Below are 16022 nucleotides of genomic sequence, written 5' to 3' on the forward strand. Positions count from 1 at the left end.
ACTCATTTTCTTCATTTTTTGATTTATTTTACTCATTTTTTATTTATTTCACCCATTTATTTATTTATTTAATTTTGGCTGAAATGGCTCTCCATACACAAAAGGTGTCTGAATAATATTTTAAAACCAGCTGAAAATTTGCTTCCATTAAGCATATGGAAGCAAATGGATGTAAGGTAGCAATGTTTTCCAAGCAAAAGCGGCCTCGTGATAAAAACATGACGCAGTTTTCCACCCCTGTCCACGTTTTCAGGCCGCGCGATGTGAGTGAATGAGACTCCGCCCCGCCCCGGCCATAAAGAGCCGAGGCAGTGCGGGGCAGCGGGCACACGCGCGGATACCTCGAGTCACCGCATCTGCTTCGCTCCACAGGTAAGAGACACATTTACAAAACTTCCAGCTTAGGGTTTTTGAATAAGATATATGTATATATTTATTTATTGTTTTCAATATTGTTCAGTGTTCGCAACCGTGTGTGTTGTTTTGTTTGAAAGTGTCTCACAACCTAAAGGCTCTGATAAGTTATAGTCTGTAGTGAGTAACTCGGGGAACTATAGCTGCTTCTCTATATTAGGACAACATAAAGACAAACTCTGCTTTTTAAAAGTCGTTTTTATTTCGTAGTTAATTTGCTGTTGCCTTAGCCTTAGTCATAATGATTTAAATTCCGATATAAAATGCGTGGCACCGTTGAAAGGACAGTCTATAAAGGATTTAGGCAGCAATTATATGATAAAAGTCGTTTGGTCGGGCACCTCTACTTGGTAATATAATAATAAAACAACTTTAGTTGTGTTGTTTTGTTATTAGTTGAACTAAAATATACTCAATGAATTAGGCAGAAAAGATTCAGCGCTACAAACAGTGGGATTGTTTTTTTTGTTTTGTTTTTTTTTTTGTATAACGTATTCTTGATAATAGATGGTAAATTAAAAAAAGAAGAAAATCAATCAACACTAGTTTGTCACACCATGTACAAGGTGAATATTTCTAATCTTTTAAGGATGGAACTGAATAACTCTGATCTGGGGGTCAAATAGGCCTTAATCTGTTCCTGTGAACAGTGCTGGAGCAGAGAGGACTGAGGGAATGAATGGGAGGATTAGTTAACCAGCTATTTATCTCTCTAATCCTGTACTTTTTTGAATCTGGTGTAAGTGATAGGTACAAATGAGCTTTACTGAGTAGGAACTGACCTGTCTGCAGCTGGTTATATAAACAGAGATGGGGTGTGGGGGGGAAATAGGTGAATTCTTAAACAGGTACAGATTAATAATTCTGCTGAAACCGACATTTGTAAAATAAATAAATAGATAAGTAAGTAAATTGGCAATTATTTGACTTTATTTCTCAGCTTTTCTTTGACTCTTCAACTGTACAAATTGAGCTTAACACTGATTTCACACTCGCAATGAATACAATTATGGATGTCAAGCAATTTATGTAACTACTTACTTGCCCAAATTTGTTTTAATCCCAGCTCATTGAGGTGTTGCCAGGTGATAAGGGTCACATGTCCCCACAGTACACTCCAGGTCTGACACGGTGTCTCCTCCTGGTGGGACATGCTGGGGCAAACCTCCAGAGGTCCCCAAGAGACATCCTGATCAGATCCACAAACCACTTCAGCTCCAAAATCACAATATTATATTTAGATAATCTAATAGTTTCAGTACTTCCATGATGATCATACTGTCAGAATAAAATAAATTTTATTGGTGTAGCTTATGACAGAGGACTTTTGGAGTGGAGCTGTCTCTGTGCAGTGTAAGAACTGCTGGTTTTTCTGTGTGTCCTGCAGGAGTCTACGGCAACGTCAGAGCCAAGATGGGGCGGAAGGAGATCATCTGCAGCTGGAAGAAAAATGTCAGCAACATCAAGGATGTGTTCGATTTCAAAGGAAAAATGGGATCGTAAGTACTTCTGTTCTTCAGTGACTTAACACCTGACATTGGCCATTTACATTGGATACAAACAAATTAAACACAATCTGCATGCAAATATGCTTTTTTCCTTTTTTACATGTCCGGTCTGGCAGTTTGGTTCTCAGAATAGTTTGTTTCCTTAGTGCCAAGGACAAGCTCAACTGATTTACTTTCACAAGTGGAGCATTACAGCTTTCACTGTTATTCTCTACCTGATATATAAATGAAAAAAAAAAAAAATTGTTTTGGGTCTACTTCAAATGTAATGTACACTTGGATGGAAAAGAAAGGGAGATAGGTGGGGAAAAAAGTTTAAATGAGAAGGGGATAAGAGTAGAGGAAAGAAGGATGAAAGGAAGACAAGAGAACATCCTAGAAGTCTGCTTCCACACCTGCAGAAAGAGAGAAAAACAACATACGGCGTTATAACAACAACGCCACTGACACCACTGAAAAGCAATCTACTAATTAGTATAAGTATTTAGTAGCAACCGCAGCCCAATTCAGACAGACTTACCATGTTCAAAACCACAAAATGTCCCTCTTACATGAAGGTACTTATAATAAGATTCTTCTGAAAGAGCTGGACCATCAGAGCTTTGTGTGGCTGTAAAGGTTGATGATGTTCTGCCCCAAGCCCACCTTTTATTGCACACTGATGGTCAGCTGGCTGAAATAATGCTCTCATGGTTTTAAGCTTGGTTGTATGAAAATCAAATGGTGATAATGAGAAAACTCTTATTAAGGTAAAGCTGTTTTAAAATGTCATTTGGTAACCTACTACTGACATGTCTGCTCAATGGCTACCTGTAGACTCTTCCACAGGTTAGCAGATATCATCTTGTTATCCTTGTCTTACCCTATAAAGAGCAGAATAATGCAAATGTATAGTATTTTGTACAAAAAGCGGATTTACATAGAAATACTTCATTTACCACATATTAATTCTGTAAGTCATGACTCAAATGGGCACAACAACTAGAAGAGATATATATATAAGATGAGAATATAATTTCCATCCACCCATTTTCTAACACATTTATTCCTAGCGGGGTAATGAGGGGTGATGGTGCCCATCATCCTGAACAGGTCGCCAGTCTATCGCAGGGCAACACAGAGACAGACAAGACAAACAACCATGCGCACACGCATGCACACACGCCTTAGAAGAATTTTAGACAGTCATGTTTTTAGTCTGTGGAAGGAAGCCGGAGTACCCGGAGAGAACCCACGCATGCACAGGGAGAACATACAGAGAATATAATTTATTATATGACAATTCCATATAAAATATTAACAATAGGAGGTGGGAAAGTCATCAGTGATGTAAGGTGTATAAAAGTAAAAAGTTTAAAGTATTATGTAAATGTAACTTTAAAAAAAAAATATTTTTAAGCTTTACGCCATGTTATAATGTTATTCCCTCATTAAAAACATACATGGAGTGTTGCCTTGATTCTTTCAGGCATGTTTGAGAAAACCTTATATCTCCATGGCAACCCTTCAGCTGTGTAAAAGCTTCGGTCCCATCTGGGTGGACCGAATGAAGCTTCTCATCAGAGCTGCAATTTCCAAGATTCGGAGCTTGCACTTCGCAGAGCTCTCCTCCCACACCTTTCTCCCCCTTCTGCTCCTTCAGACTAGCCAGCAGCAATTAGCAAACACTTGGTGAAACTGCACATCTGCTGAGCTCATTATAGGAGCTCCTTCTCAGTTCAATATTGGTAAAAACATTGTTCAATGGTTAATATAGGAGCCATGTTCTGATGATTTCCATTCAATAACCTATTTAGACAGTTTATCAGCAAAAAAAGAGTTTATTTAGGGGGTTTAGTTTCACTTTAACATAGTTACTTGTTTATGCTATAAGCAAACAAACAAACTAAACAAAGCTAAATGTATTTTATTATTGAGGCATTTTTGTGTTCAAGCTTATGAGACTTCTTGTACTGACACCTTAAATTTCCATGAAATGTGAATATCTTGGCTAAATGCTACAATATATGATATCATGATCCAATTCCTCACATCATTATGTATTTATATTAATCAAAAACATATTGTAGCTTTTGTTGTTGCGATTAAGTGGCCCTACTGTATTAAGGCACTCATTTGAACACTGAGGCAATCAGCACAGCTAATCAAACCCACTGTAAAAAAAAACAGCCTTCTCTTATAATTTGCATCATGTGCTTCATTAGCCCAGATTGAGACTGCTTGGTGGCTTTGTTAGCCAGGACAGTCACCTGTAACACACAGTGGACAGGTGTATGGATGAACTCACTCCTGTTGTTCAAAGCTGCTTTATTGCACATTTCTCACCTGGCTCTGAATGTGTCCTGTGTGCATGTGTGTGTGTGTGTGTGTGTGTGTGTGTGTGTCTGTTGTGCATGTCTGAGAGCTTACGTCAGAGGAACTGAGCTGGAACATCCTAGCACAACTTCATTAGAGGATTAGGAGAATGAGTGTATGAGTCCGTGCTGAATGAGTGTGAAGTTAGATAGTCGGAGAAGAACCAGGTCTGCGTTTATGCAAGGAGTTCATTTCAGCTCAGGATGCGCTTCACTGGCTTCTGTTTATGTGTGTGAATAAAACTGTGAAAAAAGATTTCTGTAGCTCATGAATGTTCCTCAAAGCCAAAAGAGGAACAAGCAGAATCATAGACATTGCTTGGAAGAGTTAGCTGCAAACTTACAGAATAGTTCTGTTTGTTCTTTTAGTCATGTTTAAATGTTTCAGATCACCAAACGATGTTTAATATCAACAGAATGTAAATATAGAATGCAGCGTTCAGTGATGTTATATGTCAGGGAAAAAAAAGCTTTCCAAGCCTGCCTGGCTCCTTGTGAAAAAATAATCTGTACACTTCAGATGTATACATTCAGATATGTAAAAAAAAATCTATTTGTCTCATCAGTCCACAGAATATTATCCCTAAATTTCAAACATACCTCTGTACTGAAAAAGAGGAAACAATTAAAAAATCAGCAAAAAAATGTTTACGCCACTTTATCAGAGTCTAAATTAGAATATATTGCAAACACAAAAAGAGGTAAATGACTTAGTAAGAATAATACTGTGTATATTTTAGTGTTGGTAGTGCCACCAAAGAAGTTAGCAGAATATTTTGATTGTAAGGTTAATGATTGGGTAGGTTTGTTCTGGTGTGTGTGTGTGTGCATTGAATGGGTCTGGCTAATGATTCCTGATCATCAGGTGCTAATCCGACTTTGTTTTAACTAAAAGAAACGTAACTTCATTGATAATTTCATTAATAATAAATTATAAATCATAATTATTAAGATTCACATTAGCTAAAAGTTGTTGCAATCCCTGTTGCACATCAACACACTTTAACAATAAAGCTAGTCTTGATTTGGGACAAGTGCAATAATGCATCTGCATGCTTATATTGTGGAAATGGTCGTGAATGTATTCTGAATAGATGATAAATGGATGTTGGACTGCGATCAAATGGAGCTAATGAACAAATTGTATCATTTCTTGATTGTGTGTTTGCACTTTGGTCATCAATGCAAACACAGCCTGATGATCTGAGCAGACAAGCATTTACCTTTTGGTCCAACTTACAGTAAAAAGCCCACGAAGGAGAAGTCTTCTCAAATTGGAGACGTTGGCATCGAAGCCAACGGAAGGGATTTTTCTCTCTGTAGAGCTGAAATATTATCAACAATGTTGTGTTTGATAATTGTGTGTTCCATGTATAGGTCTTGGGAAATGGTGAGAAATAGGCTGTTAGGTAATTAGAGGTGTGGTTGAGGCATTGACGTTCTGCTAAACAGTGGCCAACACTTTAAAAAACTCTACTTCCAACAATCTAAACTAGCAATAAAACTAAGACAAACCCAACAACAAAAAAAAGAGTGTTGTGTATGTCATTTAAGTGAATGCCATCGTTAGAAACGGATACTGTTTTCACGTGGCCTTTCTGTGGCGTGTCCATGCAGGGGGTCGTTCTCGGAGGTTTACATGGTGAGAGAGAAGAAAACAGGTCAGCTTTACGCCCTGAAGTGTCTGAAGAAAAAGCACCTCACTCACAGCAATCTGGAAAATGAAATCAACGTGCTGAAGAGGTAAAACTCACACATTTTCAGAGCAATTCACAGAGAGAATTTCAATCAGATTTTAGGAAACAGAAAGACTGAAAAAGCTGACTGTTCCTTTTCTTCACTGTTTTTCTTTTTTACAAATCTTTTTGAGTAAGCTCTTGTAAATAAAAGTTTAACAGCCAAAATGCATCTTTGTCTTTGTCTCTCTTCCAGGATAAAACATGATAACGTTGTAGGATTGGAGGACTTTTATGAAAGCCGAACACATTACTACCTTGTCATGCAACTGTACGTGGACTCATTCATTTTGTCACATCACTATATTGAACAATAGCAAAAATAAGAGAAAAGAAATTCACATTAAACCATAAATCTTTTTTTTGTTTGTTTTATAGCTACATTTTCAGTATGCTACTACTAATAAAGGCATTACCTAAAAGCTAATGTTGATCATAATAAGCCATAGCTTTTGATAAAAATAAATGTTAAATGTAATTGTTAAAAATAAAATCAGCTAATGACAAATGCCTTGGAACAAAGGATGCAGAAAAATCAATACTCATACTTAAAGACATCACAGCAGATTTCTAGAAAGGTTGAAAATCTGACCTTCCTGTTTTTGTGTCGGTGTGTGCATGAACAGGGTGTCCGGCGGCGAACTGTTTGATCGCATTTTAGACAAAGGGGTTTACACTGAGAAGGATGCCAGCAAAGTGGTCAAACAGGTGCTGGAGGCTGTCAGCTATCTTCATAAAAACAGCATAGTGCACAGAGATCTGAAGGTAAACACACACACACACACACACACGCACGCACACACACACACACACACACACACACACACACACACACACACACACACACACACACACACACACACACACACACACACACATACACCCAAGCAGCTTGTGCAGATACAACCTTGCAGTATAAAAAGTTACATCCACATTTTTTTTTTACCAAAAAAAAAAATAAAAAAAAAAATATTAATAATAAACAACAATAATAATAAAAAACTGTTTAAATCAGTATTGTAAATGGTCACTATTTATAGTAGATAAAAATAGGCTTGCTGTGATTACTAGATACACAGGTAATTAAAGGTTTGGTATAAATATGTCACAAGGATTTGAATAAATAAAATGCCACTGAAATTTTAATGTTGTATATTTGTACTTTCTCTTTCAGTGTTAAAATATATTCAGAATACATTTTTAACCTAAAGAAAATTTAATTGTTTTTCTTTTTGACATGGTTGAAATTTCATTTCTTATTTTCACTTCAAGCAAAAAAAAAAATCACATTACTATTTCAAAGTGATCACATTTTCAATAGTTGGTTTTTCAGTTTAACTGAAAACTGAAAAAGTGTTAAATGATTTTGCACATAAAACATTCAAGCTTTTAAAATTCAAATATTTTCAATCTGATTATCCTAGAGACACACATTTACTTCCATGGTTGGGCTGTTTTACTTTGGACCACCATAAAATCTGGTTCCTGTGGTTCCAGGTATTTATGAAGTTAGTGAAGTTCTCATCTTTTATGTTTCTTTGTCTGTTTGCACAGCCTGAGAACCTGCTGTACTACAACATGGATGAGAATGCTAAGATCATGGTCAGTGACTTTGGTCTGTCTAAGACACTTGAGCATGGAGTCATGTCTACAGCCTGTGGTACTCCAGGTTATGTTGGTAAGTCAATCTTAAGGTTTGCCTAAATCTTGTGTGAATACTGTCATTATGTTATGTTAATTGTTGATTTTCAGTAGTCCAACTCCAGACGAAATTAGATTCTGCTAATTTGTAAAGTACTTTGCACACCACCAATGAAGGCAACTTGTTTACACACTAATCGCTATCTTTGAGTATAATTTTTATCTGTCAATGTTTAGAAGTTTATTTCAGAGGCAGAAATGGTTCAAAACTCCAATAAAGTAAAAATAAATTACAAGAACAGAATTGAACAAAGTGAAGCCACAGAATTTGATCCTCTTGACATAAAAAGAAATACTAAATGCTAGATTATTCAAGAAATAGAAAAGATCAAACAGGTCAGAGAGTTAAACAGAATCGTTTTTGTCAGTAAAATCACAGGGTAGTGAGATGCAAACTTTAAAAAGCCCCCCATTGACTTCCAGTATTAGGGATTAAACTGAGTTTGTAATTTTTATTTTATTTTTTTTTTACAAAAATTCAATTCAAAATCCAACTATGTATCATCTCTTGTTTAGTTGTATTCACACAGGACCTTTATAGTACATTTCATTTTGCATAACACACAAACATAAGCTGTTTTTTTCTTATTAAGCGTTTATTGGCAAAATTCCAAATAACAGCAAGTTAACAAAAATCCTTAGCCGCAAACACTGACACAAACCGACGACTTATACATAACTTAACACTGCTGTCATACAGCAAATTTCACAAAATTCCAAATTATGTGTCTGAGATATCTAATAAGGCTTTTGGTCTGAAAAAAAAAGGACTTTATTTCATGCCAACAGTTTTCTTTGTGTAACATGATAGCTTGACATTCTTGATGGGAAGTGCTTTTGAACCTGAATGTTGTCCGCTGTTTTTCATTTAAGCTCCTGAAGTTTTGGCTCAGAAGCCCTACAGCAAAGCAGTGGACTGCTGGTCCATTGGAGTTATCACATACATCCTGTAAGTATGTTTCACCTCAGCAACCTTAACACGAGTCATAATCAGGTCGTAAGCAGAGCTTCAAAATGCAAAAAGAACAAACACGAATAAGAGGGGGAAAAAATATAATACAAGCAAATGATTCATAACTGCATTTAAAGAATCACTAAACACCTGTTCAACTTTTTTTGCAAACAAACTATAAATTGGACCTTTAAGTTTTTGTGCAAAGTTTTACATTTTTATGTAAAACTTTTTATGTTAATTTTATGTTAATTCTGCAATATTTTGCCTAAAACTGTATTGCCATTCCGCCCAAAGAGGGCAGCATTGATCGCTTTTGATCAGTGCTCTGCGGCAAGCATTGATCGATAGCGCTTCAGATGAAAGGCAGATTTTTAAATTAACTCAACCAATAAAAGTAAATTGTAAATTGCCAAACCAAATGAATCAAGCGAGCTAAACCCTGAATAAACTACAAGAGTTTGCTTTCTATTGTCCTGACCACACCCCTCTGCTCATCCTCACTCTTGACTGTACCTGCCCTTCAGTGTCTCTTGGCCCCGTCCATCAAAATAAGAAACAATCGGATCAAGCATGTCTATGAAAATATTTTGAAGTGATCAACAAGAACGGTCAGGCTACTCATTGCTGAGACCTTTATTGACAATTTTAGTTTAGTTTTATTCTTAGGTTTTTCATCAATTGTCAAAAAATATGTTTTTGTGTAATCCTTCTGTGTCTTCTCTTTGCATTTTGAGATCAACTGACAATCAGTTTTTCAATCAGGCTCTATACAAAGTTTAAAATTCAGCAGTATATACATGGAAGAGTCCAGTTGTTCCAGAAAGTCGTTGGAGAACAGTGGTGAACAAAAAGCATAATGAAAACCGAGGATTTCATTATCCACTGAGGTCTGGGAGAAAAGTTTAAAGCAGGGTTAGATTAAGGGACAACATTCCATCCACCCGTTATCTTACACACTTATCCCTAGGGGGGTTGCGACGGGTGCTGGTGCCTATCTCCAGTGGTCAACAACACCCTGGACAGGTTGCCAGTCCATCGCAGGGCATGGACTGGCAATGTTTTTGGACTGTGAGAGGAAGCTGGAGTACCCAGAGAAAACCCACTCATGCTAACTCCATGCAGTAGCTAATTTTGCTCTACGTTCTGCAGACTCTGTGGCTACCCTCCGTTCTTCGAAGAAAACGAGACTCGTCTGTTTTCAAAGATCATGAGGGCTGAGTATGCCTTCCATTCACCTTTCTGGGATGACATCTCTGAGTCAGGTAAGAAAATAAGTTTTTCAGATCTATATTACCAATCAAAACACCAAACCTATGCTAGGCTGGCTGACAAACCCCTCACCACTTGGCCCTTTGAAACTCTGACCCAACAAGACTTGCAATGACTTTCCAGATTACTTTCAGAATAAAACTCTTTCTGTCTTTCCTTTGGTGATCAGTGAAGCACTTTGGGTTGCCTTGTGTGGCAGCGGTGCTATATAAATAAACTTGCCTCTCCTTGGCTTGCATAGAGCAGGATTGTTCACATAATCCTTAGGATTAGCATATTTAATCAAGCATACCGTGACATCAGCCTCTGGAGACATTTATAGTGGTTTGACCTGCTGGATTAAGCCAGATATAGTTGCTGCACACACTGAATGCCATTTACACCATTATAGCATTATAGACAGATAAATGGTTATGTAGATGATAATGGGTGATATTTTGTCTCTGTTTTGTTTTAGGTCAGTTTGTGATTGTTCAGGTTTGTTGGTGTTGTTTGTATCAGTGATTAAAATCAGAGATTTGTCAGGCCTTTGCTGGCTCCAGAAACCTCTATTGCTCTGGGACAGATACTATGTTGACGTACAATTCAACTGTATTATAATTCTCCTTTCATAATGTTGTTACCCTGGATAAACATCACAACCTCTGGATTAATAGCTCACAATGTTCCATCAGATTACCACAGCAACACCAGCAGCTACGACCCCTTTCAAAGATTTTATTTCTTCCCAACAATCCTTCCTTTCAGATGTTCTATCTACACTAACCAGAAGCAGCAACATGTCATAGATGAGCATAAAAATTTTATTTCTACATTTCAAACCTGCAAAAAGGTTTGAAATGTAGAAATTAAAGACCTGAAATAATGGCACCCACCAGCATGGGTCCCTGCCACTGGCAGGGAGTGTGACGGGCCTGCTCCTCCTCACGGTCTCCAGCCTCACCTATGGAACATAAAACGAGGGTGTGGAAAGACCCCAAGCCTGCCTCTCATGTTTCTAGAACAATGTTTCTAGAATCTACCGTGTATTATAAGCAAATCATAGCACACTCTCTGCCACTACTATGCTAAATTAAACAGGCCATGCCTTTCACATGCCTTTGTGTTGCTTGCTGAATTCAGTGTCTTGGCCAATATCTACAACATGGATTTAAACATTCAGCTTATGCTACGTGCTTGGCTAACTGATCAGAATATACAGATACAATAAACATTTCTGTGCATTTTGTTTTGTTGTTGTAATTACCATCGCAGGATCAGTTTGCACGATATTGCAATTAGAATGGACTGTTTGGAATGTTAGTGTGCTTCATGGACATTTCAGTGACTCTTAGCAATCTAAATGAGTGACTCTAAGGAAACACTTGAATAACACCAGTGCCATGTTTAGGTCTGCAGATGTTTAAACATGTTCCGATTTAGCAGCATCAAGCATAAAGTTTCTGCCTCATGTGTCAACAGCCAAAGACTTCATTCGGAACATGATGGAAAAAAACCCCACGAAACGCTTCACTACTGAACAAGCACTCCGGCATTCATGGTGAGTTCTCCCTCTTAACCACAAACAGGTTCTTTAATCTGTTTTTCAGCGTGTTCCTGCTAACACGTACTACTGATGTGATTTCAGGATTGCTGAAAACACAGCCAAAGACCTGGACATTTATCAGTCTGTCTGTGAACAGATGGGGAGAAACTTTGCCAAATCCAAATGGAAGGTTAGTGACCTTGCTGCATGCTGCTTTAATACCAGAATTAGATTTAAGATAATTGATAGGTAATAATAACACTTTATTGATCCCTTAAGACACTTAGTCCACAACAAAGGGACTGATAAAAATAAATGTTTAGAAATACTTAATACTTCCCCCTTAATACAAATTTTAAATGTTCACTAATAAGATGAATCCACCTTTGTATTGTGTTGTAACTAGACTGAATTTGGCTGTATGTGATTGTATTCAAGTCTTACTGTATTAGAATATGTTAAAATGAAATGGATTCAACTGAACAAAATTGGAACTGAACTAGATTTTGGTGTAACTGGACCTGTTTGTCTTATGAAGTATCTTAAGATTAATAGTACTGTGAACTTGTGCTATAAACATAAACTACATTCAATTGATTTAATTTGACGGATGAAAAGGTTCATAAGGAGTTATATTTTAATATTAAACAATTAGTAATCATTCTTTTCTCCACTCTCATAAAGTCCTTTCTCTCTGTGCGTTGTCCAACAGCAAGCCTTCAATGCAGCTTCAGTAATCCACCACATGATGAAACTGCAGCTGCCCCACAGCGAGTCCTTCCCCTCGCCCCTCTCTCTGCCCAACATCGTAGTGGAGTCTTCCTCTCATTCCGACTCTGAGCTGCCCAATCCCTGCTGCGATAAGGGGGACCCCCTTGATCCTAACGGGAACCCTATTGTGATGGCGAGTCATTCACAGAGCGCTAACGCAGAGTCAGGCAGAGAGATGTGTCCGCTCCTCAGATCCAGTCACAGCGAACCTGGCAGCACGGCTACCGTCATGGCAGATCCAAGAGGCGCCGCCCACAGCTTCCATTCGGAAGGGGACACTCATTTCAGGCCGTCTCCCAGGTGAGAGCTGCTCTCCTGTTTTTTAGATATACCATGTAAAAATACTGTGAAAAGAAATATGGAACATGTTCTCAGTTCAAATATTTCTCATGGAGTTATTGAGACAAGATTTACACCAGATGTCGGCAGCAACCCACACAAACGAATTAGACTAAAAATGAAGTTAGAGGTGAAGACTGGAACGACACATGAGTATTTATAGTAAATTGAACAAACTTTCAGAAACGCATTAAATACTTTTTCACACCACTCTTCAGTTCTTTCCACAGATTTTCTGCTTTACTTTTTTAAATCAATGAAAGGTTAGTTGGATAGACTTTAGAACCATTCTTCCTCCAATCATCACCTGCCCATCACCTCCAAATAATCTACTGCTGGCCTCATCTGACCAGACTATATTGTCCTAGTATTTCACAGGCTTGTCCAAATTTTCAGCAGCAAACTTTAAACAAGCTTCAACATTCTTTACATTCAGCAGTGGAGTCTTGCGCAGTGAGTGTTCCTCTGTGGATGAGCAGTTGACTTGTTGTATTTATAGGGGAAAATGCTTGATATCTTTATCTCCTTTTCTTTATATTACATTATTGTTTCAACTCACCTGTCAGAAGGTTTACAAAGGCCACCTGACCGTTGCTAACTCATTGTGAAATGTTCACCTCTGGATTATGGCCGAGTAGAACATTAGAGTTGCCATTAGCAACATTAAGACTTTTTGTGAGGATTTCCTTTGTTTTACCACAGTCTGTCACAATAATTTGGTATCAAGGATTCTTTTTACAGACTATCAGTTTATATTATAAAAGCTGATAGTGATTTTCACACAAAAGCTGGGAAGCTTTCTGAATGGTGACAGATTTCAGTCGGTTTCTTGGCTTCCCATTACTTCCACACCCTTTTCTTCATGTGTTCAGTACTTATTTCCCCACCCTCAGAGGTTTTACACAAGTTTTACAAGGCTTGATACCTTGTGAATGTATCAAACCAATGATTGTTAATGTGTGAATTGCTTGAGTTGATGTGAATTTTATCAATGCCCTCATTAGACAGAAAAACAGTGCTGCTATACCTTTCTTCAGATCGAACACCACATTCCCAGTACTGAGCTCTCAGAATGCCCTTTGTTTTGAGCTGTGCTGTTCATTTTTGGGGGGGAATCTTTCTTTAAATGAATTCTTGTTGTATGTTGCGGTGCAGCTTGGATGTTGTAGGTCAGAGGAAGGACCAGCCGCTTCAGTCTGGAGTCTGTACAATCATGTGATGAACAGAGTCCCCTCTGAAGGTAAAATAGCATTGCTCCTTTTGTGGCATTCAGATTATTATTCTTTCTTTTTTCCCCCTTTCTGATTCTTGATTTGTTTTGTTGCAGTTGACCTGAGTCGTTGACCCTCACAGGCCTGCTGCTGAACTCCATCACTCTGTTTGCTGCAGATAACAGGCCCATTGGAGTTTGTTCTACAACTTCAGATTCAGAGACAGTATACACACATTAAATGTTTAAAACTTAATTACTTCAATAACATGTTCAAAGATAGACACAGGTTGAAAATTATTATTCATTGATAATGAAGCCCAGTATGTAACAAAACTGTGCTTGTCATATATAGACATAGATCATTTAAATAATGTCCTATATTTATTTACCACTGATATTTGAATTCGGTTGGAATTGGGATGGGATTACGATGTATTAACTTCAAAGTCTTGTCATTTGTGATCCGTTTGTGTCTATTGTGTCTCTGCATATTTGCTCTGCTTGTCTACTGTATTTCTATCATTGCCAGGAATCCAATGAAGGCCACTGAAGAGTTCAAACTTGTTTTTGTCCTCTACTCTGAGCCAGTCGTTTGCCATTTCACACATGATCCCACTATATTAAGTGATCTCATTTGTCACACATTTCACCACTGGATATGTCAGTGTATGAAAATACAGCTATGAGTGACAGTTTGAATGAGCTTATGGTAAATCACCGAGGCTCAGGCGGTCTTCAAAAATGCTTAGGTTTCTGGACATGTATGTTTTGGATATTGACAGTGTTTTGGGCCTGCTGTGTGTTACTGCTCATGCTGAATCACGCTGACGCGGATGTTAGTAAAACTTTGCCACAGCATCACTGAATCCCATCAGAAGGCTGTTTGCTGTGCTTTTCTCTCATATGTCTGTAAGCTGCTCTCATAACTAAAGTGATAAAGTGCCACAAGCTGGTGAAAAGATGCTGTCAACACTAGAGATGCACCGATAACAGAATCTGTGGTCGATTTCAGTCTTTTTTTTCTAAAGGTTTGATCTGCCAATAAAGACTTTAACACATCAGGATCTTTTAGAAGCCATAACTAAAAGTTAAATATTTGAGTCCAGCCTTTGCGCCACACATTTTCATTTACCTTTAGTGACCTGAGTATAGTATCTCACATCAGACATATGCTGCCTCTTGGCTTAGACTCCCTTGAAATTCTTTAATATCAATGTTTTTTTTAATATCCTGGTAAAGTAAAAGTTAAATGAAAACCAAAATTAAAAGTATATTTGACCTGGTTAGTACTTTAGACATAAACCTCTGTGTTTCTTCTGGAGAATCCAGATCATAAGTTGTACCAAACGGTGGACAACATTTCCAAATCCAGAATGTTCTCATTCTAGGATAAAGGCTCAAAAGTCTTCAACAGAGCAAGGTGGCTGTTATGCTCAGCCTTTGCCTCAACTAGCATCTTTACAAGTTTGAAAATAAGTTCCCATCGGAGGGTGTGATTTGATTCTCGTTTCACACCAGAAAAGAAAACTCCAGTATGATATGCAAATCCAGGTATTTTCGAAACGTCTCATTGATACTGAAAATGGCTGACGTTGAATTTTCTTCTTCGTAAGAACGTCTGCATCACAAAGTGTTGGTGGCGCTTTCTGGATAGAAATAGATCAGATCTTATTGTTGCTGAATGGCTTTTCAACGTTCAGTAATTTGTAACGAATCGTCTTCTCCGACCAGCCGCCCATTTCTCGGTGCATCTCTAGTCGACACTAGTGATGCCATGTAAGACTGTATTTCCATATAGAGTACAGTGCATTTTTGTATTGTTTTCACATTAAATATATGGTGACTGTTGCTCCTGTTTCTCTTTGAATCAGGGTTATAATAGTTTGGGGTTTTAGTTGTTTTATTTTGTTTGTCATTTTAATTCATTTTCAGCATGTGTTTGCTAGTTTTTATTAGTTTTTATTAAAAAATTGTGTAGTTTTAGTTTAGTTTTTATTAGTTTTAGTAGTTCTTTTAGGTTTTTATACTTTGGCTAATTTTTAGGCTAAGAATTCAGAAAGGTCAAAGTATTAGAAAAGATTATGTATGCATCAATTGAGTAATGTATACTCAACAATACCATAAAAAAACCGACTTTGAAAGGCTAAAAAAAAATAGATCCATAAACACAAAAACAAAAATATATCTATACTTTCAGTATGAGTTTATAAAACTGAAACAATGTAGTTCCTGTCAGT

The 16022-nt window shown here is 37.5% G+C and overlaps 1 protein-coding gene across 1 annotated transcript; it reads left to right on the top strand.

The window, feature by feature from the left end:
• The first annotated feature begins 253 nt into the window (after positions 1 to 253).
• On the top strand, positions 254 to 15633 carry LOC103465465 (calcium/calmodulin-dependent protein kinase type 1D-like). The gene is made up of 13 exons (XM_008410331.3): positions 254 to 372; positions 1802 to 1913; positions 5894 to 6019; positions 6209 to 6283; positions 6639 to 6777; positions 7567 to 7690; positions 8587 to 8662; positions 9818 to 9930; positions 11399 to 11477; positions 11565 to 11652; positions 12175 to 12533; positions 13728 to 13812; positions 13900 to 15633. The coding sequence occupies exons 2-12, from the start codon at positions 1828 to 1830 to the stop codon at positions 13789 to 13791; spliced, it is 1329 nt and encodes a 442-aa protein (XP_008408553.1). The 5' UTR covers positions 254 to 372; positions 1802 to 1827; the 3' UTR covers positions 13792 to 13812; positions 13900 to 15633.
• Positions 15634 to 16022: the final 389 nt, after the last annotated feature.

Source organism: Poecilia reticulata, chromosome 5 (genome assembly GCF_904066995.2).
Source record: "Poecilia reticulata chromosome 5, P_reticulata-male-v2, whole genome shotgun sequence".
NCBI lineage: Eukaryota > Metazoa > Chordata > Actinopteri > Cyprinodontiformes > Poeciliidae > Poecilia > Poecilia reticulata.